At 45.7% G+C, this 27,550-nt stretch overlaps 1 protein-coding gene across 1 annotated transcript in view; it reads right to left on the minus strand.

The window, feature by feature from the left end:
• LOC126260624 (mucin-5AC-like) overlaps positions 1 to 27,550 on the minus strand; it is a 237,387-nt gene that overhangs the window by 41,956 nt on the left and 167,881 nt on the right. Inside the window, exons 5-6 of the mRNA XM_049957962.1 lie at positions 23,275 to 23,605; positions 6,118 to 6,512 (exon numbers count right to left, since the gene is read on the minus strand). Coding sequence (XP_049813919.1) covers positions 6,118 to 6,512; positions 23,275 to 23,605 — 726 coding nt within the window. The remainder of the gene's footprint in view (positions 1 to 6,117; positions 6,513 to 23,274; positions 23,606 to 27,550) is intronic.

Here is a 27,550-nt window from a genome sequence, read left to right on the forward strand (position 1 = left end):
TAATCTGTAATATGTCTAAGTGATTTATGATCGAAGTCTATTATGCTACCTTAGACGTTAATGGCTTTCGCGTGTAGACAAGTGTTGTCCAACGTTTATTGGAAATAAAGTTTACAAAGGAGTGCTATTACAGGCAGCAGAAAATGACTATGAGAATGTTCCTAAGGTGATTGAATGAAAGGTCTGCCAGCGGACTCCTCGATATCACAATCTTACTACAACAAGATTGGAGACGAGTGGTGAGCTCTCTGAAGCAAAGGTGATGTACGTATCAAGTTAGAAGCGAGTGATGCTTCGTCATCCATAAACGTATTATGTAAGTACACAAATCTTAAGAAAATAACCAGTGTGATCATTATAATTTATCATTTTCCAGCTTCTAGGATAGCATTATGGTTTAGGAAGCATGCTTGTACTTACTAGGCGAAGACCGCATGACAGATTTCGGAGCACAAGCTAGCTAGAAGTGGCGTTTCATGAATAGGCGAATTTGTCGAATTCTAACTAGAGTTTATTTGTTTTCATGGAACTTGCAGTGTGATGTCTCTCTTACTGAATTATTTTTGATTGGTATTCCTGTTCGTCTTTCTGAAGATTATCAGCGGAAATTACTAGCCACCAAATAGACTCTCTATCACGTACGTTTTCCAGTCCACTGCTCAACTGTCGGAATGTTTCTGAAAGGGTCAAAGCGAGGCTGGTGACCCTCCTCTAAACAGATCTGCAAGTGTAATAGTACAGTAACCTGACATGAGTGCATCAATAAACGCCTTCCAGTAAAACGTGGGAGCGGGACGTCGCATGACGTGCCCTGTGCATTCCGGCCGCAGCAGCGAGTGCCATTTCGCTTGGTGCCATGAACTCACTGAGGACGAGACGTAAGGAAGTTTCATACTTTCGACTGCTGAGGTGGTGCAACTAAGTCCATTCTTGTACCCTTAACATTGCTGCACAAAGTTAAGAATTTCTAAAGCTGTCTGCATCAGCCCAGCTGCACCCAAATCTTCATTTTCTGATGAGAAGAATCCACACACATTTTAGTGGACATTAATGTAGTATGTGTGCATCCTTTCAGGGAGATGTCTGTTAGTCTGTGGAGGAAAGGCAGCCCATTTTTCCTCAAGTGTTGAAACCAGAGAAGTTATAATGTTGGACTCTGAAATATGGAGTGAAAGCAACAAACTAATTCATCCTAAAGACGTTTCATTGCGTTCCGTTGGGACAATGGGCAGGCCAGTCTATTTCAGGAATATTACAGAGAAATATAGCGAAGTCCACTTTGGCTCACTTTACAGTTAAACGTAGTATTGAACTGTGCGATACAACTTTCACAATGCAAGATAGCGGCAATTTCGCAGTTAACTTGATACTGAACTGTGCGATGCCTCTGACGTCACAAGCCACATCTCCCTTATCAATCATGTCATCACCCATTGTAAATGACGTCATATACATGACATTACTAGCTACGCATCCTGTTCTATAACGTCACATCGTGTGTGTGTAAGGCACAATTAAATACATCCATATCTAAAATTCCTGTCAAACAAGTAAGTTTCATTAGTAAAACATACACATACACTCATAGAGAAATTTTTGTTTTACAAATGTCTTGTGCTATCTATCAGAAATACATAAGCTTCAGCGTAAATTGGTGTCATGTTCAGAGCACCTGAACAGCCTGCGCTATACGTAAAAGTTACGTAAAGGGTGTAATTTCCACACCTAAAAAATCTGTGAAAAATATGTCAGTAACACTATGTTTATGTCAAGTGGCACAAAGTTATTTTTATGCCTAAAATATGTAAAAGGTAACACTTGACGTAATCATGGTATGTGCTGCTGAAATATTTTTTGATATACACTTTAGACATAAATTCTGTAAGTTATAAACTTTACATATTTTGCTGGACATTGCCAGGCTGACACAAACAATTATTGTCCCAGAACTGTTCCCCTGCTGTACAAAGTACATAATTATATAAAATTTTGTATGAATGCATGGTTTCGCGACGATATGAATTAATAAAATTTTATCGGGCTTCCAGTCGCGTCAGGTGGTTAAAATCCCACGAGCTTTCGACCGAGCTCTCCTCAGTCATTGTCAAGTGGTAAGACTGACTGCTGTGTCACCGTGGCCTTTCTGTGGTACAGTGTCGGGAAAGATTAGCCGGCTCCTGAAGAAATATAACATTTCATCGGTGTTCAGGTCCCCAGCAAAAATTCGACAGCTCATGAGGCCTGTGAAAGGCGATCTAAGGCTTAGAAGGCCTGGAGTGTGCAAGATACCATGTCAGTGTGGCTGTTACTATGTCGGCCAAACAATACGCGCTGTGGAGCAACGCAGGACGGAACACGAGAGGTGCTTACGTCTACGCTATCCAGAAAAATCAGCCGTGATAGAACACGCCATAGAAAATGGAGACCGAATTCTATTCGACGAAACATCTGTCGTTATGAGGACGAAGGGATTTTGTGATAGCGTAGTGAAAGAAGCTATTGAAATAAAAACCTCTGAAAACACCATCAACAAGGACGGCGGTTTGCAGCTCAGCACAACCTGGGACCCGGCCATCGCGAGGTTAAAACGGGCACGACGGACGCTCGATGAAAACATTACCATACATGGCGAGGAAGAGAGCACCAGTGACGTCACAACCTGCAGTGCGGCTATATAACGACGCGGCCACGGCGACAGAGGAATTAGTCTTACCACTTGACAATGACTGGGGAGAGCTCGGTAGAAAGCTCGTGGGTTTTTAATAACCTGACGCGGCTGGAAGCGCGAGAAAATTTTATTAGTATATAAAATTTGTTCGTATCGTTTCGCATTTAGTGTTTTCTTAAGCGCAATAATGAAACCACATCCTAACCACAGAAAACACCACCACACCGTGACATGACTCCTCCGTACTTCACTGTTGGCACCAAGCATGACAACAGGTAACATTCTCGAGCAATTCGCTAATCAAACCTTTTCGTCAAACTGCCACTGGGTACTGCGTGATTCATCACTCCAAATCGCTCTTTTCGAGTCATCCACTGTGCAGTGGCGTCACTCTTCACTCCACCTCAAGCGTGAATTACAACTGTCTACAGAAATGTGTGGCTTATGGAGAACTCCTCGACCATTGCAGCGCGTACTTTATAACTGCCAATGCATTTTGCTAGCTGAACTGCTGGCAGCAGTTCGGAACCCTGATTTCGTGCTATTTTTTACAACCTCTCCAGCGATCGCCGGTCTCTGTCCGTCAGCACACAAGACCTGCCTGGCCGTTTCCATTTTACATCCACATCACCAATAGACGACTTGGACACTTGTAGAAGGATTGAAATTTCCCTAACTGGTTATTCAGGCGACTTGGAGTGACTAGTCCATGTTTGAAGTCTCTGAGCTTTCCTGGCCGAAGAATTCTGCTATTATTGCTTCTCTACTGCCAACGCTATACTTCCCTCCTCCTTTCATACTGGCGCGTCCGTCTCTCGTGATATAAACTAGTCAGTTCCTCATTAATTACGGGTGTCCGAATACTTCCGGTCGGATTGTGTAAATGGGAATACAATTCAAATATAATTGATGAACGGACGTACCACATCGTAAGTTCCATGAAAGTAGATGGAATTTACGGTGTTCAATTAGATCTCGCGAATGTCGCAACTTCCATTAAGGGGGAATGACATGACAACGGCCGAAAAAAACTCGTAATTTTTTTAAATTACGGAATTAGAATGTATATACACTGTAGAATTATACCCCAAAATACGCGCCAAAAAGTAACGATTCTGTAAGCGTTTGAACCCTTGGCGTTAGAGAACTGGTTCCGTGTTCACGCTCCCTTCGTTACTTCCGTGAGATGTTTAAGGTTTTGAGTAAATATGATTTACTGTGCGTTGTTTGGGCTGTTTCACTCAAAATGTGAATGAAAGTTACAATAATCTCAGTTGGAGATACCCTCCCGAAATAACACCCAGCCGACGCGAAATTGCCAATATTGCTTCAAATTTGGCCGTACGTCTATTAGACGTAGACCACATTGCATTATTGTACGTGACAAATGCCCGTCAAATCAAGATCGGCGATAAAATGCGCCGATTCCGTGAAGAGAGAGACTCCAGCGTCGACGCGCTCAGCGACGAAAAGCGCTTTGAAGACGAAAATGCGGGCTTATCAGGTGAAACTAGCAGAAAGCAGCCATCCACTAGTCGGGGCGATAGTTGTTATGGGCCGAGAATCGACGATATCGCATAAGTTTGAAGTTTTTCCCCTTTTTTTATGATGAATAGTTGTCAAACTTTAAACGCGGTTTTCCCAAAACCAAGTTTTTCGGCATGGTTGTTCTCGATCACGCAACAATTTTCATCCGATTTCAATGATTTTTCTTCTCCCTTGAAGCAAATTGAATTCTCCTCAGTTCATCGTAGCCGACTTTTTTTATGTTGAAATTTAGTATATTTTTGACCAGAAAGAAGGGTCAATTTTTTTCAAATATGTATAATATCACCAAAATTTTTTATTTTGCAAATTTCTATGATGAACTAAAATTACATCTGTAAGGATCAGTGCGATACGTTAATTTGTTCAGATCTGTGTGAAATCTTATGGGACTTAATTGCTAAGGTCATCAGTCCCTAAGCTTACACACTACTTAACCTAAATTATCCTAAGGACAAACACACACACCCATGCCCGAGGGAGGACTCGAACCTCCACCGGGACGAGACGCACAGTCCATGACTGTAGCGCCACAGACCGCTCGGAAAATCCCGCGCGGCGATACGTTAATTGCATGTTTCAGATAACCATACAAGTAGTTACAGCGACAAGCGTCGATCTACCTCCTTTGAGGGCTCCCTCGTCAAAATACCAGTTACGCAGTGAAGATATTAATATTTTATAATAAAAAAATACCAATGAAAACATCAATGTACGCTTTATTCATTGCAGCAAACCCCATTTGTCTAGTACATTCATGTACGGATAAACGAAATCCTGAATTTGAACAATATTTTCGTCCATCACATTGTCGTTTCCCCTTAATCACCACTTCCAGCTAGACACTGGGTCCCCAATCTGATATGAGGCCTGTGTCCACCGGGTACGTCATCGCACGTTCTGTTTCGGAACGATACACCTGCCAATATATCCCAAGCCGTGTGTGCAAAATTGAAGGCTCTGTGTTTCCAAATGATCGATCATCTCCGTTACTGATCACCCCTGGTACCTAGATATGTAGTGTCACCGTCAGACACCACACTCGCTAGGTGGTAGCCTTTAAATCGGCCGCGGTCCGTTAGTATACGTCGGACTCGCGTGTCGCCACTATCAGTGATTGCAGACCGAGCGCCACCACACGGCATGTCTAGTCTAGAGAGACTCCCTAGCACTCGCCCCAGTTGTACAGCCGACTTTGCTAGCGATGGTTCACTGCCTACTTACGCTCTCATTTGCAGAGACGACAGTTTAGCATAGCCTTCAGCTACGTCATTTGCTACGACCTAGCAAGGCGCCATATTCAGTTACTATAAGAACAGATAATATTGTGAATCATGTACCGTCAAAAGCGACGTTCATCATTAATGGATTAACGTTAAGTATCAAACTAATTACGTCCGCTTTCCGAATTCTAATTCCTTGTCATGTTCCAGCCCTCACGTCAGTATAGTCCTTCCCTCCTCACGCCAGCCTGCGTGAGCTAAAACGCGTGCATTTCGGCCTCCTCTAGTAACACGGTGCTGGCTCTTCTGGCAACACAAGAAGAGACTACATGTTTGTTTCCTAACCTGAACAAACAGCTAAACGTTGTCATTTAGATGACACTGAGTAACTGAGACCATGTATCATATGGTTTCTTCTTGAATGGCATAGAAATGTTGGAACAGTGATGTAACAAGAGCATCATTGAGTATGTGTATGTTTGTGTGTGTGTGTGTGGGGGGGGGGGGCAGAGGTGGAGAGGGGGATGTACTGAATAAATGTGTTCTGACAGAACTCTAAATCTATACCTTCTGGAGCTTTTCAGCCTCCCCCTCCCTTGTCTTCCTCGCCCGTCTGTTGGTAGCCACGCCACTACTTGCTGCACTGGGCTAGGCAGCAGGTAGTCAGGCAGCAGGACGTACCTGTCCAGGTATGAGGTCCATGGCGAGGGCCGCGAGGCGCCGGCGAAGCGCGAGGTGCGCGATGTGTCGTCTCCGCGGTCGGACTGCACGCCGCAGTCCTGGGTTCGTGGCCGGGCGGCGGCGCTGGGGCGCGCCACGGTGCGCTCGAGCACGCGGGCCAGCTCGGCGCGCCGGCTGCGCAGGAAGGGCGACGGCGAGGCCGAGGGCGGCGTGGGCGACGTGCCGCGCGACACCACCGTCACGAACACCGTCTGCGAGGGCCGGCGCCGCACCGGGCCGCCGCCCACCTTCTGCTTACCGTCCTCTTCCTCCTCGCTGCTCTCCGACTCGGACTCCTCCGTCTCAGACTCCTCCTCTTCGCTGGAGCTCTCCTCGGCCGCCTTTCCGTCCTGCACCTGCAATAGCAACGTGATCCTGTTCGCTGTCCTCGGCCCAAGACGAAAGCATCGTGGTCATTTACATCGACATCTACATCTACACTCCGTGAATCAGGCTAGAATGCGAATCTGGCGAAGCTTCTGAGGCTACTATCAAATGGTTCAAATGGCTCTGAGCACTATGGGACCTAACATCTGAGGCCATCAGTCCCCTAGGCTACTATCATTTCTAGGGTCAGTTTAAGGCTGCACGGGGCTCATGCCACTGAACAACTGCGGGCTCTTACTCAACAATATACGTGTGTGTCTGTGATCTGCAGGCTCTCAATGGCGAGGTTATAAACGCCCTTACGGAAATTAGTAGGAACCAATTCGGTTAAAATAGGTACAAAAGTTATTAAATGAGGAGAGATGGTCGGCCGGAGTGGCCGAGCGGTTCTAGACGCTTCAGTCTGGAACCACGAGACTGCTACGGTCGCAGGTTCGAATCCTGCCTCGGGCATGGATGTGTTAGATGTCCTTAGGTTAGTTAGGATTGAGTAGTTCTAAGTTCTAGGGGACTGATGACCTCCGATGTTAAGTCCCATAGTGCTCAGAGCCATTTGAACCATTTGAGGAGAGATAAATCCTACATAATTACACTATCTCTTTCCCGACCGCACTCATCGTCACCTGCGCAGTCACACTATATCACATCCGTTAAGAAGGGCCGGAAAGAGAGTGCCAAAACGCCGTGAGCTTGATATGCGAGCTCTGTGCTGGCCAAAGCTCGACCTATATGAAGATGGTATCTGTTCTTTCGGAAATTTCCGAAAGAACAGATACCATCTTCATATAGTTAATGCTAACCGGCCTTTGACCTTCTTCTGTGCTGGATGCACACGCATTGCCCGAACTCTTACGGGACTCGGTAAGATTGTCCGCTGCGAGTAATGAGTGTAATGGGCAGGGCACTACGATTGTAGTGTATGGACATTAAGTTGGGAATGTGGGTCTTACGGAGAGCGTGCAAGAGATAAATCCCTGCAGTCGCACTATCCTCTGTGCCCTCGGTGGCTCAGTCAGCCTTACGCGGCGCAACGGTTCGGACGGTGTTTACGTCCCTGCCGCACGTCTGCGCGAGAGGTGTTTACGTTAAGTGTGTAGCGGTGTGCCGCGGTATACATAGGACGAATCATGGTCTTGTCGTTCCGCAAATCGACACTGAAATTTAGTTTTGTTAACGAATATGCTCGACCGAAGGCTTACAAGATCGAACGTTATTTACGGGACGAGGTGAAAATCGAACCTGACGTTGTAGTTGGAATACACTTATCTATAGTCAGCATCGTGGTCTATGTCAAGCTCATAAATGAAGCGGCATGTGGCGAACTACTACACCGACACCGACAAGGACTTCGTTTCTGTCATTCGGACGGGAATGTTGGAGCGGTAACAGTTGAACACGCCGGCATGGGATACCGAACGATCCGCATCTTTGAACTTCCATTCGAAGTGCCAGAAGAATTGGTGACAGACGCCCTGCGTCCTTACGGAACGGTCCTATCCCACGTGGCTGAAAAATGGGCGAGTTTCAAGACGTATCCTGTCCTCAAAGGCGTCAGACAAATACGTATCGAACTCCGAAAACACGTTCCGTCATACTTGTACATCGGTGGTTGTAGGTCGATTGTCATCTACGACGGACAACCAAGGACGTGCTCTGGGTGTGGGAAGGAGGGACACGTACGTTCTGAGTGTGTTCAACGAAGGTTATTACAGCTGCCACGGGATGATCCACCCCTTACGCCGCATCCGGCTGTGCTCTCCATGACTTATGTCGCCGCATTACGCGATGACGTGGGCCGCGAGACAGACGCGTACCAGAACACACAGACAGCGGCAGATCGTGGCGAGCCACGGAAGGACGACGTTGCGCTGGATCGCCTGCAGCAGTCACAGGACGCCCTCACTTCGGTGCCGCTTGCGACCCCTTCAGATAAGGCACTGACAGATGTCGATAATACGACGGCGCCCGATTCCGACGTACCCCACAAACAACCGGAGACAATGCTGACGTCTGATTCCGAGGCCCGGCAACGTAAACAGCGATCACCAAAACGCCGGAAGAAGCGCCGCCTCACGGTGGAAAACGACCCCTCTGATCTAGCAGACAATTCTGAGACGTTTACGGATACAGCGCAGACGACCATGGATATAGAAGAACTGCCTAGCGCGAATGCAACGGTGGCCAGCGGGACGGCGACACGACCTACCGCTGACGATGCTCCAGACACAGCGAAGGAGTTCGATCGACGGCAACAGGTTACTGAGGAGGCTACGGCACCTGCACTGCACGACAACGATGGGACACTAGGGGACTGGTCAGAAGAGCCACCCCCGTGGGGAACAGATGATGCCGGAGGAACTGCTCCCACGCACCCTCTCGGTGTAAGACCGGAAGAGTGCACGGAATAACGGCAGACCATATGAGGGGAAGGCGGGGGACGTTAGTACGACAGCAGCCTATGTACGAAAGAATTAGCGGCCGTACGGTACTCTATCTACGTTGACAGCCATGCCACAAGCTTATCGGATAGGGTCTGTTAACATCAATAGCATTAGGACGCCGGTAAAAATCAAGATGCTCAGTGACATGATAAAGGCTGCGGATTTAGACATAGCACTATTACAGGAAGTTCGGGTACTTCCCCCCTCGGACTTTTACGGTTACGACATCTACTGTTCCCCCTGTGACGAGAGAGGCGTTGGCACAGCTATACTATTAAAGGAAGGGATACGTGCAGACGAAGTAGAGTATTTGCCTTCTGCCTGTGGTACGGCCGTGACCATAGGTGGCATACGTTTGATCAACATATACGCACCGTCAGGCTCGGATAAGAGGAGGGACAGAGCAGATTTTTCGCCCATGAGGTTACACCGTTGTTCCAGGGACGATACGATGGTTGCATACTCGGCGGAGATTTTAATAGTGTGCTCGACAGAAAGGACCAACAACCTAACTATACTACTAGCCAAGAACTTAGGGAGCTGGTCAACGGAATGGAATTAGTCGATACATGGTACCTGAAGTATCGCAACCAGCCACGATATACATTTTTTACTAGCCACTCCGCGAGCCGTTTGGATCGGATCTACGTTTCAAGGGCGTTAGCAATGTCGACAGTGGACGCATAAATATGGCCTACAGCGTTTACAGTCCACGAGGCATATATTTGTACGATTAACCTTGATAGACAGCAGGTATGGAGACGGAGGAGTAATTGGAAATGAACGTCTCCTACCTGCGAGATACAGAATGCCGACGCATGGTGGAGGACGCGTGGGATGGCTGCCTCCGTCGACGAAATTCTTTCGGTTCTGTCTTGCAGTGATGGATCGAGTGCGCGAAGCCAGCTTTACGGAGGACGTTAATAGGTTACGGGAAGGAGGTTTCTCAATGGCAGCGCACGACCACTGAGTTTTACTTTACGGCTCTCCGGGAACTGTTAGCTCAACCACCTACACCAGAACGCCAGACGACCGTCCACCGAGTTAAGGCGAAGTTGGTATAACTTGCGACGCTGAGGATGGCAGGTACGATGATTCGCGCGAGGTCGCAGGATTTCCTGCCCAACGAGGTTCCCTCGATGCATTATGTGATAAAGGAAAGACGAAGAAGACGAAGGAATTTAATAAATAAGATCGATCTCGGCGATGGCCGTCGTTTTACAACACAAAGGGGCATAGCACAGGCGTTCACGGATCATTTTAGCAAATTCTATACGAGCAACGGGGAGGGTCAAAGGGAGCTGGGGAACGTCCTGGAAGAGATCCCAGACGCGAGTGTGAACGGGGAAGCGGACGGGTTATCTGAAATTACGTGTGAAGAGCTGGAGGAAGCGATTACACGAGGTGCCTGCAACAAGTCCCCAGGTCCAGACGGATTCCCGTTGGAATTTTACCGTGACTTTGTGACCATTATGACACCGATGTGGCTATGCATGTTTAATGAGCTTCTGCGGCAAGAAGTACCGGTTCACATTCAATTCACGGAAGGGCTCATGATACCGATACCAAAGCCCCGTGGTGGCAAACGGTCTTGTGATTATCGCCCCTTGACCCTCCTTAATAGTGACTACATGATCTTCATTACGCATCCTGGGCAGTCGTATCAAAAAGGCGCTGGAGAATCGAATACATGCCGATCAGACTTGTCTTGGCGGCATCACTAATATCCACACAGCCTTGGGAGACTATCGTGACGTCGTCGGGGGCGATGATTGCTGTAGATTTCGATCGGGCTTTTGATCGCTTCGATCATGTGTACCTCGCGGCGGTGATGATCAGGATGGATGTCTCGTCATTATTGACCACTGTTGTGATGCGGCTGTTGCATGGCGCCAGATCAGCGATGGTGGTCAACGGAGGGAGAACTGAGTATTTTAAGATCTTAAGATCAGTGAGACAGGGTTGCCCCTTGTCCATCCTCCTTAATGCGATCGCCTTAGAACCGTGTATCGCAGGCCTTCGCCGCCGTCTTACCGGGATCTCCCTACGGCATTTCTCATTCAAATGCAGAGCATACGCGGATGACATTGTGTTCCTCGTCCGGAATGAGGGGGAGACTCCAACTGCACTGGATTGGCTATAGACGTAAGGGATGGCAGCTGGAAGTGTGGTCAACTTCCGAAAATCACAATTCATGCATGTTGGGCGTGGACTAGAACCAGGAACGGAAGGACCCTTACCTGCGGTGTAAACTCTCCGCTGTTTGGGTTCACCTTTCATAAGGAGACAGCGGGAACGGCTGCGGACAACTACCGAAGGCTGTTATTCAGAGTCCGAACGGCAGTACGACTAAACGCCCTACGGTCAATGGATATGCTGCAGCGAGTGTTACTCGTCAACCTTTATCTCGCGCCCCTGATGTGCCACCTGACACACCTTCTCCCCTTGACGCGCACGATGGCTTTAAGGTACAGTACAACACGCTTATCCTCCCAACGTGAGAGGGGGCCGTTGGTTTAGTGAACGTACACGAGAAGGCGCGTGCCATGTATATTAATACTATGCTCAAACGGTGGTGCAACAGGAATCACTCGCGTACGGGGACGATCATCGAAGAACTCGTACCAACATCGCATCTTCCTCCAGTCAGTGTCGGCCATATATCGCCCCCGTTTACGTATGTGCGCACGTTCATCGTGGAACACAGCTATGTTTGAGAGCGCTTACCGACGACCCGTCAGTCGACATCGAAGGACGTGTACCACCTGCTTCTTCGACAGATCGCCCGGAATAGGGTGGAACGGAAACATCCAGCTGTTAATTGGAACGTGGTGTGGCGCACGGTCCACCACCCCCACCTACCTACAACAGTCAGATCAACATGGTACATTGTAGTGAACCGAAAATACCCTACGAATGATAAAAAGTACGCAATACATTTGGCGGATTCGCCCTTGTGTCAGCAATGCGGCGTGCTGGATACGGACGACCATCGGTTGGTCTGTAGCGAGGCATTAGCTGTCTGGACTCTCGCAAGAAAGATAATAGCGTTCATGCGGCACACTATCTATACAGCAGTCTCTTCTCACATAGCATTTTTTCCAGAGGAAATGTATTTTCCGCGTCATAAGACGAACGCAGTGGCGTGGATCACAGGTATGACGGTCCATTACATCTATAGAGACACACGTCAGAACGTACTGAACGTCCTGGATTACTGGCAATACTTGCAAGATGGACACACAAAACTATTACGGCTACAAAAGTATAAGGATTGGTATGCCAATTTCCTAGTAAAGGTTTTTGCGGACCCGCCGTATACTTAGTGTGTGCCGGGTGCGCAAAGATGAGCGGCGGTGTTGTCGTTGTGAAACCGACCAAGTAAAGTGATCAGCTAAGGACACTATGCGAGCATGCGACCTAGGAAAACCTAACGCTTGTACAGTTAGCAAATGGATATACTTCAGATTTTGTTTTCATATCTATAAATACTTTTCTTTAGTGTGCCGGAGGTGGCCCCACTTTAATTTTGTTTTTATTTCATGCTGCATAGTAGGACGGCAGCGAGGTTCCTTCCAGGACATTTATCATGTGTCAGGACGTACTGTTTTTATTTTGTGAATAATAAAGGTTTCTGTTTCTTCTACCTTCCTTAATAAAAAAAAATGGATAGAGCGTCTGCCGTGTAAGCAGGAGATCCCGGGTTCGAGTCGCGGCCGGGCCACACATTTTCAACTGTCCCCGTTGATGTATACCAACGCCTGTCGACAGCTTACGGTCTTGATTTATCATTTCAAAGCTCGACCTGTCTCGGTTTTGCTCGATCTTCCTCGGAAGTACCTGGCACAGCGTGACGTTTTATTTAGCTAGGGAAAAGAGGAAAGGTGTAGGCGGATAATCACGACTCCCAGCCGCACAGAGCACTGCCGCATTGCAATGTCGAAAGTTGAAAATTTGTCGCGGACCAGCAATCGAACGCGGATGCTCAGCTTTCATAGTACGGTTGCCTTAATCGTCTCGGTCACCCGAACGTGCCTCCCGTCCGATCCAAATTTTGCAACTTATTGCACACTGCATTGGTGCGTATCATGTCCATTACACATCCTACTCACAAATTCTTGATTCCCGTAGGTGTTCTAACGATATTTGTGCACCCGCACCGAAACAAATATCATGGAGCCTTCGCACTCCATTATATTAATGTAACTGAGTGTTGTTTCTTCTGTCGGATTTTTTTCTGTACCAAGTACAAACAGCAAAGGGTAAACGCCGCTGTCGCCACGATTATGCCTAAGAGAGTCGTGAGACCGACAAATGCCGCGCCGCAATATTGAATGAAATGTTAAGGTAACTGAACACTCAGTTTGGCAGACTCGTGCAGTCAGTGGTGTTTGCCCTTCGCTATTTGTTCGCGGTAAAAATAAATTTCCAGGTTCAGTGACTGTTTGCACAAATAGAGGCAAACCTTTAAAAATAAATACGAATGGCAGACGAGAGGGATGGGAATTCTCAATCTATTATGCAGTCGCAGAGTCGATGGGTACTGCAGATTTGCTACAAAACAACATTACAACAATATGCAGAAAGAATATGAACACTTATTTGATAGTGAAACAGAAAAAAACACGATTGACACGGGATTCGTTGTTCTGTACACAAAGAAGCATTTTGTGCTAAATTTGCATGCATGCAACGCTTGTAAAAATTAGTGGTACGAATACTAATATTTCTGGATTTGGACGCATTATTCCTCTGTTCAACTGTCAGTTGCAACAATTTCTATGGAATTGAACAAAGAGTACAGAGGCTTTAAATATTACTGCAAAGTAAGTTTATTTATCATTTACTCGAGGGACGTGCCTGGAACAATTTTTCGATTTAAAACCCGCAATTGTTGGAGTTACCAAGGTATTAGAACATCCGGAATGGATTTCAGATGTCGCCTTTTAGGTGTACTTGACTGCATGTTGCCCACAGTAAGACATTACAAGGTGAGAAACATCTTATTTCTGATTTGATGGCGATGCATTTAAAAAGAAAATCTCATTGTAGAAGGGACAAATTGTGACAAACACCAGTTTCTTTAGCTCAATGGCCTTAGAGAAAACGCGAAGAATTCATAATGTACTTGGAAGAATTACAAGGATAGCTTTCTAAACGTTTTGAGGGCACTGCCAGTCTTACATCTGTTTTAGAGCTATTTGCCGACAGTTTGCCGTTTCACTTCAAAGCGCCCCTGTGCATGTGCAGGTGTAACTGATTGACCTGCAACGTAATACCCATTTTAAAGACAAATCCCGTTATGTTAAAACTTTCCAGGACATCTACATTGTTTTCCTCAGGAAGATGGCTCTGAGCACTATGGGACTCAACTGCTGAGGTCATTAGTCCCCTAGAACTTAGAACTAGTTAAACCTAACTAACCTAAGGACATCACAAACATCCATGCCCGAGGCAGGATTCGAACCTGCGACCTTAGCGGTCTTGCGGTTCCAGACTGCAGCGCCTTTAACCGCACGGCCACTTCGGCCTTTCCTCAGGAAGAGTTTGCGCTTCTCCATAATGAGTTTGCAAGCGTGATAAAATATTTACATCGACAAATGTGTGTGAAATGTATTTCTCCAATTATGAAACTAAATAAGTCAAGAGTATGTGGCAACCTTGTAAGTGGACTCCTTCTGTGTTGGCAGCACTGTGTAGCGCTTTGCATTGGATCTCTGACTGCGCTTTCTTCGTAAGAGACTCTATGGCTGGTTGGACTCGTTGTTGGAAGTTAATCGCCAGTAGTGTTGGGCAGTTGGAAGTTAGTCGCCAGCAGTGATGGAAGTACCGTTGGGGAGTTGGAGGTGAACAGCCAGCAGTGATAGATGTTAAATGTGAGAAGTTAGCATTGATGGAGGGTAGAGATCTGAAGTGTTAGCGTAGGCTAACGATCTGTACATGTTCAACTTGGAGATTGCATATTATTCATGATTATATACCTTTGTACTTGATGTCAATGACGATTTATATTCGTGTCTCAGCTGGATATCACATTATTAAGGTAAAAAAAATACTATTTGGTTTGCAACAAAATCTTTCCTTTGCTAACCACATGCCTATTAGCAGTTAGTGGCTTTAGTAGTTAGAATCTCTTATTAAGCTGGCAGTATTGATGCTCGCTGTAATGCCGTAGTTCAGGTAATGAAGATTTTTGTGAGGTAAGTGATTAATGAAATGTGTAGGTTATTGTTAGGATTTCTTTTTAGTCAGGGCCATTCTTTTGAATTAATTATTTGAAGTCAGGTTATCTTTTTTTTTGAGCAGTCAGGTTGCGTTGTGCTAGGATATTGTGGGTTTCAGTGATTCAGCAATTTAAGTACAGACTCACTCATTTAAATTAAGAAGTTTCAAACCGAGTGCGAAAGAATGTGACATAGTCTGCGTCTGTCTGTATGCTATTTGTACCAGATAAAAATTATGCTCGGCTTCAGTGCGCCAAAAATAATTAAATTATACTGAAAATTTGTTTCGTTTGTGGTCCATGTTGTTGAGAAATATGAAACCAAGTCACATGCTGTGCGACTGCATTGCCATCTGAACGCGGTGCGCTCGTAGTTTCCCCCTCTTCCACCTCAGACAGTGGGGCTGAAGCGAGGGAAGCGTGCAGCCAGGATGAATGCTATGGCACGGGAACCAGGGCAAGAATCTCGTGCCGAGGTCTTGGCTGTCAGTGCCCTAAGGTAACGAAAAATCGGTGAAATGCTCTAAAACTAGTAACATAAGAGTATAGCTAAAACAACTACAAAGGGAAATGAGATTGGCTGATCACGTACAAAAAAATTGGATGAGCCAGTCATACATTAAAAATTTCTCCCTGAAATTCTAGGGATGAAGGCGGACGTGTCACGAATCCTAGAACCACATTCGTGCGATTTTCAATTAAAATTGAGGACAAATCCGTCGGTAAATTAGTTTATATTTACTAAGATGGTATCTGTTCTTTCGGACAGATACCATCGGTGACCAAGCAGCTCGTTAGAATGAAATTACAATGAAATGAACACTGTTAACTGGTTACAGGCGTTGACATACGTCAACGGGGACAGATGAAAATGTGTGCCCTGACCGGGACTCGAACCCGGGATCTCCTGCTTACATGGCAGACGCTCTATCCATCTGAGCCACCGAGAACACTTGACCAGCTTCGTGTTCGGTGCGAATGCACAAACAGTGCGCGAACTCTTACAGGAACCGGCAACGCGCCGCGAGTAATGAGTATAATGGGCGGGGTCACTACGAATGTAGTGCAAGACAATACGTTGAGAATGTGGGTTTCGGGGGGGCGTGCCAGAGACAAATCCCTGCAGTCGCGCTATCTTCTGTGTCCTCGGTGGTTCAGATGGATAGAGCGTCTGCCATGTAAGCAGGTGAACCCGGGTTCGAGTCCCGGTCGGGGCACACATTTTGATCTGTCCCCGTTGACGTATGTCAACGCATGTAAGAAGCTAAGGGTGTTCATTTCATTGTAAATTAGTTTATGACTCGTTTTCTGTGCAGAAAGCAGAGTCTACTAAAATGTAGCGCTTTGTGGTCTGTACACCAAAAGCACCACACACTGGAAGAGTACTAAACCATATGCACTCCTGTTTTGGTAATGTATTACTTTTATTTGCTAGTAATGTGTGAATGTAACGTCTCATAAAATTTTATTTTGATAAAGTATGCCCTACTTACGCTGTCACTTTGATCCTTAAATCATTATCGCACCAATGTAACCATTAACATTCACAACAGTAAAGCTACGTTACAATTCACTGTTATTAGCTCCAGTAACAAAGCAATGAAGAACTGCATTGTGTGAGTAGAAAGTCTCTCCATCATAAAGTTGACTGGTTGACTGCTTAGGCAGTGATACTGACCAAATGACCACGACGTTCTTGCTCCTGCTTCCATTTAGTGAGAAGATTAAAGTAATCACTTTCCCACGGCTCTTCCATCGCTGCAATCTTCGGTGACCAGAACTGTCTTGCACATACTGTGTCCACGCTGATTACAAAGTCTTACAGCCCACATCAAAAAGAAAATTACGTTATCTTGTATACTCATAAAGTTTATAATCTGCATACAACGCCATAGCACTGTGCCACACAGTAAAATGTCATATGACACCGGTTGGGAAATCCTGATCTGTGTAATGCTTAGTGGTGAAATCCGGAGACCTACCATTGCGCTGTATATCGGAAGATAATGGGTTCACAATTCCTGTCACGGGCATCTAGGGGGTATAGAGAGGAGCAGTAGATAAAATTCTGACAATGAACCCATGTGCGGAAATGTACCATTTGGAAATAAAACAAGTTTGAAGGTGTGTTTGCTTCACGGTACGCACACGAACTGAGAAGAGAGCGCCGTTTTCAGTCCTTGTAACTGTGACATCACATTCCATTTTCATCAAACTACAACAGCAGCTGGTATGTCCACAAGTGGGAGGGTTGTCTGTGGTGCACCACACTCTCGACTTTGGAGAGCACATCCTTTGCCACGCCAAAGAGAAAACTCGATGAAACATTGCTCTTACCATGGGCTCCTGTACAGCACACAGGTCAGAGCTCACTATTTCCGCCATGTGCGTACCGTGAAGTGGAAGATTTGGAAGTGATCCTTCAAACTCATTTTACGTCCAAATGGTAATTTTTTGGGCTTGGGTTCGTTATCAGAACTTGGTCTACAAATCCCAGAAGCCTGTAACAGGAACTGTGAAACAGACTGTGTAACTGGCTTGAACATTAAAATCTGGATGAGAACTTCACAGAAATGAGTTTAAACACGGTTGATAGACTTACATTAAAGGAACAACCTTACAGAACCAGAAATTAGTTAAAAGAACGTGGAACTGGATCACAAAAAAGCTCTAAGTTGGCTATGTCAACATTAACCTTAATACAAACGAAAAATAATTTTTAGGTGAGCCTTGTTAACACTGTTAAGAAACGGCCATATTGGTAAGATCGTTAAAATACAGATAAAACTCTTCCGCCAATTTGTAATATACGGCGTTATTCCGCTGCGTCTACCAATCGGTTGTATGCAACTCACAACGTCTTCAAAAACGACGCGCGAGATTTTCACGTTCTCTCGGTTGCTGCACAAAACGAGTGAGACCTACAGAAGAAATGAACATGACCTTTTTGTAGGGAATTTAATGTTGTTAAATTTTGTACTGGGATACGTCTTCGCTGGAGGCCACGGTTTTCGAGTTGTTCAAGAAAAGCGCGTTTGAAGGTAACTTTTATACGTTTTTCATTCTACATAAAATTTCCTACAAAAATGTCATGTTCATTTCTTCTGTAGTACCAACAGCTTAGGCGTACTGAGCGAGAGAATATGAAAATCTTGCATGTGGTATTTTAATGAGTTATAAGTCGCATAAAACCTAGCGGTAGTGGCACCTGACTCACCCTGTATATAAAATGTGGTTTAATAACATGGAACTACACAGAATATATTCTTAAAAAGTTCAAAAATACAGTTTTATGTCAAATGTGCGCTTATAATCATGATTAATGTTTCTATTTTCAATTCAAAATTACTAATAGTTGATTTTCCTCCTTAGAAACACACATTGTGATATGGAGCCCTTACAGCGCGGGTCCCTGTGATGGGCTACACATCCTATGCAGTATGGATTAAGAGCCTCTCGTCATCTCATCTGTCCTTATGCCATTCGCGAACAGCCCGTGGGAAGAGCGGCTGTCGATAAACCTACGTGTCAGCTCTAATTTATCTAATTTTCATCCTCATTTCGCGAGACTATTTTTCCCGCTCTGTGGTATACGATGCCTCTCTCGCAGAACCTGCCGCTGCAATTTGTGGAGTATCTCTGCAATGTTCCCGCGCTTAATAAACGACACCGTGATTAAACGTGCCGCTCTTCGTTGAATCTTCTTTACCGCTTCTGTTAATACGAACTTGTTAAGATTAAAAACTAAAAAAATAAACTCCTCCAGAACAGGTCATGAAGGTCCAACGGTACCGACCGGCCGCCGTGTGATCCTCAGCCCACAGGCGGATATGGAGGGGCATGTGGTCAGCACATCGGTCTCCCGGCCGTATGTCAGTTTCCGAGACCGGAGTCCCTACTTCTCAATCAAGTAGCTCCTTAGTTATCGCTGCGGCAAGTCCGTTGGCCCTTGTTAAGATTACCAGACAGATAGTACATGGGCGGCTAGAGCAAGCTGTGTTCCGAAGATATCTTTTTGCTGAATACATGTTGATTTTTATAGGGAGGAATTTTCTTTATCCAAAACTCTCATAATGCTTGCACATAAAACATATTCCATAATTCTACAACAGATTCAGTGATATAATCCTATAATTAAGTTCATCTGCCCGATGATCCTTCTTAAAACCGGGAATGATTCGCGAATTTTAGCAATCAGTAAGTAGCGATCGTTCTGCAGGTACATACGATAAACTACTGCTAGCAGGGAAGCGAGATGTTACACGTATTCTCCGTAAAATCTCACAAGCGTCTCAGTCGGTGCAGATACCTTTCCGCTGCTGATCAGTTTTAGATGATTTTCTATTTCGCGATCAGTTATCTGAATAGTTACCGTTTTGGTGTCTTTGTGATGAGTGAAAGCAGGAACCGAATTCCGATCTTCCACAGTGTCATTTTTGCGCGGATCGTCTAACCTACACCTACATCCATACTCCCGCATCTGAGGGTAGTTCTGATACCGCTATCATATACCTCCTTTTCGGGTGCATTTATAACCCAGTCAGATGGCGCAGAGATAACACATTAGACACTAAACCAGGACGATGGGCGCTCGAATCCCTGTCCGCCCATCCAAATCGCTTAAGGAAAATGTTCGTGTGGAAAAGACGCGGACCATGTCCTTCCCTATCGTCTCTAATGAGCTTGCGCCCCGTCTCTGAAAATGGTTCAAATGGCTCTGAGCACTATGGGACTTAACATCTGAGGTCATCAGTCCCCTAGAATTTAGAACTACTTAAACCTAACTAACCTAAGGACATCACACACATCCATGCCCGAGGCAGGATTCGAACCTGCGACCGTAGCAGTCGCGCAGTTCCGGACTGAGGCGCCTATAACCGCTCGGCCACCACAGCTGGCGCTCCGTCTCTGATGCACTCCTAGTCGAGATGACGTAACTTCCTAATCCTTCATTTTGAGGTCCAAGCACGAATGATGTTCGGGAAGAAGGACTGTCAATGAGCATCCGTACGGAAGGGGCACAAGCTCAGAACTAGAAGGCAGGAGCTATCCCGCCATTTTTGCCTCAAGTGGTTTAGGAAAACGATCGATGTCTAAATGCCTCGATGATTTGTCTGAAGACCCGCCAGTGATCCATCTCCCTCAGCGAGAGAAACAGACAGGTATAACGTTAGACAGAAGAGTACTAGAAGAAGTCGTACGAAGTCGAAACAGTTCTAAAGTCGCATCCCCCAAAATGAAAGAAGATGACAATACAATTACCGGGAGGGCGTCAGAAGAAGATGACATCCATTACCTCCAAAACACAATGCTGTGACAAACAGCGTCGTTATTCTATGTAGAATAGCTGTCCTATAGCGTCGAGACAAACTATTAACAGCAGACCTACAGGCACGGATGAAGCACGCTTTACGGGAGACTCCTCCTCTGTTACGCAGTGTTGCCTAGTTGCTAGGGTAGGTAACTCGACAGTATGTGAAGGTAACATAAATAATGTGAAGAAATTTATCCACTCGTTACAGTGATAGTTGGTCGGACTTTCCTGTCCGAAAAAAATACCACCAGATCTGAATCACTAATAACAACGAGACTAATACAGAATAAACAATGGCTGTGCCCGCAACGGGTGGATCATGTCCAATAAAAATATTCGCAGAAATATAAATGAAAGTCGGTATTAAATTGAAAAGTACAAAATAATGAGAGATGTCGTCTCGTATGTCTCGTAAATATGCTCGGAATTATAGAAAGTCAGAGGAAAGGTTGCGTCGAGAAGGATCCTAAAAGCCTAAAACTCTCCTGTGCCGATCGAATGCGCAAGATAGGGTAGCGACAAAAAGGAATTAAGAAAATGGGTGAAAGCGATTACGCAGCTGGCCCATAGGTCATACAACGGACAGTGACAGCCCAAACGGATAATGTGCGAGTTTCATTAGAAGGCAATACAGAAATCAGTGACAATGTAGACAACGGTAACGGCACAACGCCAGACAAGTATGTATCGCGACCACCAAATACCATCGTGTTGTCAACCAATGATACATGCGAAAACTTGTGATTCTGAATAACTGATGTATTAAAGAGATTAATAACTAAAATTCATATTAGTACGAAAAACTTGCTATGATTTCATCCCAACGTTTTCACGAAATATCTAAGGCGTGGACCCGAACTGTGAATACAAAAATTATTGTTGAACGTCAGATCGATAATAACTGTGAAAGTTTGTGTACCCTGTTAAATACAGGATGTTTCAAAAAGAATATACGTATTACAAAGTATTATTTTCTCCAAACTATCGATCACTGCGCCTCGGCTCGGCTATTGGAGAAACGAATACATAGTCTAGATTATATTAACAGCCGCTAGATGTTAGTTGTCTTCTGTTTTGCGTGGTAACCGTCATACGTTTAAAATTGCTGCTCCGCAGCAGAAATCATTTTGTGTTCACGGATTTGCGAAGTGCAAATTCCGTGATTTCAGTGCAAAGACGTTTCAGGTTGAGGTAACAAACTGATCCTCCGAATGGGTGGAACATTCGCAGATGGTATCGACAGTTTCTAGATACAGGATGTGTATGTAAAGGAAAGAGTCCTGGGCGCCCTCGTGTTCCTGAAGAAAGTGTTGCACGATTTCAAATTGCTTTCCAACGTAGTCCTTTAAAATCAACTCGTCGTGCCTACAACAACAGTTTGGCGTGTTTTGAGACGTAGGTTGATTATGAAGCTGTACAAGTTACAGCTGTTACAAGCTCTGCGTCCTGATGACAAACGCAATCGTGTGGCATTTTGTAACGAGATTCTTGATGCTATTGAGAATGATAACACTTTCGCGCAACGCATCGTGTTCAGTGATGAAGCAACTTTCCATGTTAGTGGTCAGGTAAACAAACACAATGTTCGAATTTAGGGCCTACAGAACCCACATGCAGCCATTAAATATGTACGAGATTCGTCCAAAATCAATGTGTTTTGTGCGATATCCCGATCATCTGTTTACAGCCCATTCTTTTTTGATGGAAACACGGTTAACGGTCAGCAGTATCTCGCTAGGTTGCAAAACCGGTTGTTCCGAGGCTGCACGAAGACATCTTATTTTTTCAACAAGACGGCGCACCCCATCACTACAGTCGCCAAGTGCGTGAATATCTGAATGAAAGTCTACCGAACCGTTGGATTGGTCGTCAAGGAGCTGGCGACTTAGCACGTCTAAGCTAGGCTCCACTGTCACCAGCTTTGATACCCTCTGACTTCTGTTCCTTCTCTACGGCTTCAACTGCTGCAATGTTCTGTGGAGTCACAGCTCGTTGTGCCTGACTTGGACGAGGAGCGTCTTCCACTGAAGTCACACCATTTGCGAACTTCCTACTCCATTCGTAGACAAACATGCGTCACGATAGTGAACCTTTATTTGTCGATGAATTTCAATAGGTTTCACACCTTCACTACGCAAAAACCGAATAACAGAACGCTGTTCTTCCCTGGTGCAAGTCGCAAGTGGGGCAGCCATCTTTATACTGATACTGCGACGGTATGTGTGCATCTGCACTATGCTGCCACCTACAGGCCATTCTGCAAGCTGTTTGTAGCACGCTTACCAACTTACAGGATAACGGCGTGAAATTTCGATTTGTTATTACAAATTTAAGGTTTTCATTTGACTCACCTCGTAATATTGAAATCCATATGCTCCGTCTTGAGAAATATTACGCCACATTAATGCATATACTATAAAATATTACTGAAATACTTTCAATAACTGGTAAAATGTGATATATAGAGGTCAAGTAAATTATCGGATGCATTTTACGTTGACAGCGCTGCAATTCAGACGACATTTCCGACTGCAATCTAGTTGGTAGGCACAATGAAGGTCAGTGACACTTAGGAGTATGAAAGTATTAAATCATCAGGTTAACAGTCAAAGAAGACAAGAAGTCAGTGAACTATGAATATAATGCAGATAAACATTTGTGTGACCAAACAGTAACCACCCTTATACAATGCTCCTCGTTGAACATAAAAAAAACAGAGACGGGTATAACAGGCCGTCGCCGAAAGAAGTTACCTTGTTGGTGGTCGTGGTGTTAGTCTTGTCTTCTCGTGAGGCGGTGGTCGCTGTTGAGTTGTCTGGCCTGGAGCGCAGAGGCCCGTTGGTGTGGCTGAGGTAGGACGCAGTGGGGCCGAGAGCCCGAGAATCCGTGTTGTTGGAAGTCCGGTAGGGGCTGCGCTCCTCTGGGCGCGTCCTGCCAGACGTGGAGCCGAGAGAGGGGGAGGAGCCCAGCAGCGTAGGGCGGTAGGGCGAGCTGGAGGGCCGCTCCTCCGTCCTGCTGGGCCGTTCATCCGATTTGCTGGACAGCAGCGACGACAAGTACGGGGAGCGCTCCTCATTCCTGGACCTGACAACGGACACCGTGAACAATAGGTTCAGAGTACCACAATTCCAGGCTGTGGAGAACAAATGCAACGATATGTGGGAAAAGAGATGTAGCCTACAAGGGTTGTAACTTTAACAGTGGCAACTACATTACCGGCCATTAAAATTGCTACACCAAGAAGAAATGCAGATGATAAACGGGTATTCATTGGAAAAATGTATTATACTAGAACTGACTTGTGATTACATTTTCACGCAATTTGGGTACATAGATCCTGGGAAATCAGTACCCAGAACAACCACCTCTGGCCGTAATAACGGTCTTGATACGCCTGGGCATTGAGTCAAACAGAGCTTGGATGGCGTGTACAGGTACAGCTGCCCATGCAGCTTCAACACGATACCACAGTTCATCAAGAGTAGTGACTGGCGTATTGTGACGAGACAGTTGCTCGGCCACCATTGACCAGACGTTATCAATTGGTGAGAGATCTGGAGAATGTGTTGGCCAGGGAAGCAGTCGAACATTTTCTGTATCCAGAAACGCCCGTTCAGGACGTGCAACCTGCGGTCGTGCATTATCCTGCTGAAATGTAAGGTTTCGCAGGGATCGAATGAAGGGTAGAGCCACGGGTCCTAACACATCAGAAATGTAACGTCCACTGTTCAAAGTGCCGTCAATGCGAACAAGAGGTGACCGAGACGTGTAACCAATGGCACCCCATACCATCACGCCGGGTGATACGCCAGTATGGCCATGACGAATACATTACCACGATGTCGCCAAACACGGATGCGACCATCATGATGCTGTAAACAGAACCTGGATTCATCCGAAAAAATGACGTTTTGCTATTCGTGCACCCAGGTTCGTCGTTGAGTACTCCATCGCAGGCACTTCTGTCTGTGATGCAGCGTCAAGGGTAACCGCAGCCACGGTCTTCGAGCTAATAGTCCATGTTGCTGCAAACGTCGTCGACTTGTTCGTGCAGATGGTTGTTGTCTTGCATACGTCCCCATCTGTTGACTCAGGGATCGAGACGTGGCTGCACGATCCGTTACAGCCATGCCGATAAGATGCCTGTCGTCTAGACTGCTAGCCATACGAGGCCGTTGGGATCCAGCACAGCGTTCCGTATTACCCTCCTGAACCCACCGATTCCATATTCTGCTAACAGTCATTGGATCTCGACCAACGCGAGCAGCAATGTCGCGATACGATGAACCGCAATCGCGATAGGCTACAATCCGACCTCTATCAAAGTCGGAAACGTGATGGTACGCATTTCTCCTCCTTACACGAGACGTCACAATAACGTTTCACAAGGCAACGCCGGTCAACTGCTGTTTGTGTATGAGAAATCGGTTGGAAACTTTCCTCATGTCAGCACGTTGTAGGTGTCGCCACCGGCACCAACGTTGTGTGAAGGCTCTGAAAAGCTAATCATTTACATATCACAGCATCTTTTTGCTGTAGGTTAAATTTCACGTCTGTAGCACGTCATCTTCGTAGTGTAGCAATTTTAATGGCCAGTAGTGTATTTATTTGTAAGTTATTCACAATAGATACACGTTTCTAAGTTTTACTGTCCTTCGGAGTAGTCACCAGCATTGTGTTGGTTGGTTGGTTGGTTTGGGGAAGGAGACCAGACAGCGTGGTCATCGGTCTCATCGGATTAGGGAAGGACGGGGAAGGAAGTCGGCCGTGCCCTTTCAGAGGAACCATCCCGGCATTTGCCTGGAGTGATTTAGGGAAATCACGGAAAACCTAAATCAGGATGGCCGGACGCGGGATTGAACCGTCGTCCTCCCGAATGCGAGTCCAGTGTCTAACCACTGCGCCACCTCGCTCGGTCAGCATTGTGTATAGTCAGTTGCAACCGATGTAGAAGTTGTAGAATACACTTAGAAGCGCCAGTTCTTTTAATAGTTCGAAGGAAACCTTCTATTGCCCGAAGAATCACTGTAACAATTCTGAAGCGAATGACATGAACTGCTTCCTTCAGTTTAGGAGTCACAGTGACCACGGTTTATTCCCAGGAAGTGTGATGGGAGGTACAGCACTTCCCAGCTCCATATATCGAACAAATCCGTCACAACTTGCGCCATTTGTTCTCAACATTGTCCTGCAAAATGATGGGCGGGTCCTGCAAAACATGTCCCCGCTTCTTTCCCTAAGGTTGTCGCAGGCTGTGCTTTAAAAATTAATAGCTTAGAGAAAGAAGCAGAACAATTTCTGCAGGACACGCCTATCATTTTGCAGGACAATCTTCAGGCGCAAATGTCGTAAGTTGTGACTGATTTGTTCGATCGATGGGGCTGTGAAGTGTTTCCACCAAGAACACTTCCCGGACTTTGCCCTGAAAGAAGGACTTCATGACATTCACTCCAGAACTGTTACAAAGATTCGTCGGAGAATAGACCGCCCCACTAAAACTATAAACACAACTGGCACTGCTAAGGATATCCTATGACTTCCACATCGCTGGCAACAAATCTAAAGAGCTATGAACACTTGCTCATCTTCGATAATGTGAAGCACATCTCTTCTACTGCAAGCTCTTTCCAAAAGAAGAAAGAAAATGTCGGGTAGATATGGGTAGACAAGTGCTTATAGCTCTTAAGGTATGTACTTCAGAGCCCATATATACTGGACTTTCCTTTCTTGTTTTGGTGTAAGGAATCTGTCCCCAAATTTTTGAAACGTCGTTCTGAAACACTATGTACTAAATACCGATGATAATTTTGAAGGGCAGTAAAACTTTGAAACATGGATCTATTTTGTCTAAGGTGCAAATAAATAGCTGCCAGTATTAAAACCCTCTTAGTTGAAATTGGCTATCGGTAATCTGCAGAAAAAATGGTTTAGCCCATAAAGTATGACGATAAAGAAGACCATTGGGTCTCTGGTACCTGTTCCTGGCACCTTCGGATATGACTGCGTGAGGCCTAAGTGCAGCATTGCATCCTGCCGAGCTGTCTACTATGGTTCTGGCTCAGGCATCCGGCCACTTGGAGGAGTGCAATTACATCATATTACGAGGCAAGTCGCACTTGGTATATGGACGCACCGTAGGGTGCTAGTAACTTCTGAGGTAGCTCTGAATCAGAGTGTCGCCCGATGTCGGAATAAGCGGCTGTGTACCTCAAACTCCTCAGAAGGTTTGAGGTTAGTGCTAGATTGAAGTGCACCTGTCACTTGCTCCAACCGGCTTTGATACAGGGTGACTGACACAATTATAGGTGAGTTGCAGCACAGGTACGGCTAGCTGACGCTGGACACACAAGGTAAACTACTCGAAATTCGGCGAAGGGACTTTCTTTCATCCCACTTTTGGACCCTGGGACGTTTCAAGGTTTTTATTTTTGACTTCTTACAGACCAAGAATGTGACAACCTCTGGTGTTGTTTTCGGTCTGGAAGGCGAGAGTGATGGATTCCTTGCCAAGGGGAATGTGGAGTCGATAGTGAGTGGGTTGGCCAGCTGGGGCCTAGCGTCTCCCACTGCCGCCTAGTAAATGCCGTGTCATAGGCCACAGATCGATCTCGTTGTACAGTCATTTGCTGTAAAGTTTAAAGAAGGGGACTATCGCAACGGCTCCACCTCTTCATGTTTGTTTGTGGTCTCTGGCCATTGTACTGAAAAACTGCTAAAAATGGTCCTCTTTGAAAATACCGAATCTCTTAGAAGACCGATTTGCACGGAGGAATCTCCCTACTGGCAACATAAGTGACAGCGGGTCCATTCTTGATGCCCAAACTCTCGTTGGTAAGCTCAGGAGTAAGATACTACTGGAATTATATGACATGTGCCTGTTAGCTATCTTCGTTATGCTAGTGAAAAGATTCTTTCATTTTCAACCATGTACATTTTTAAAAATATTTCTAATGCTGCCAGTATTATTTTGCTGATTTACTTATGGACACTTTGTATTTTTAAGAGGAGTCTGATATTGGCCAATATGCC

The sequence above is a fragment of the Schistocerca nitens genome, chromosome 5, assembly GCF_023898315.1.
Source record: "Schistocerca nitens isolate TAMUIC-IGC-003100 chromosome 5, iqSchNite1.1, whole genome shotgun sequence".
Lineage (NCBI taxonomy): Eukaryota > Metazoa > Arthropoda > Insecta > Orthoptera > Acrididae > Schistocerca > Schistocerca nitens.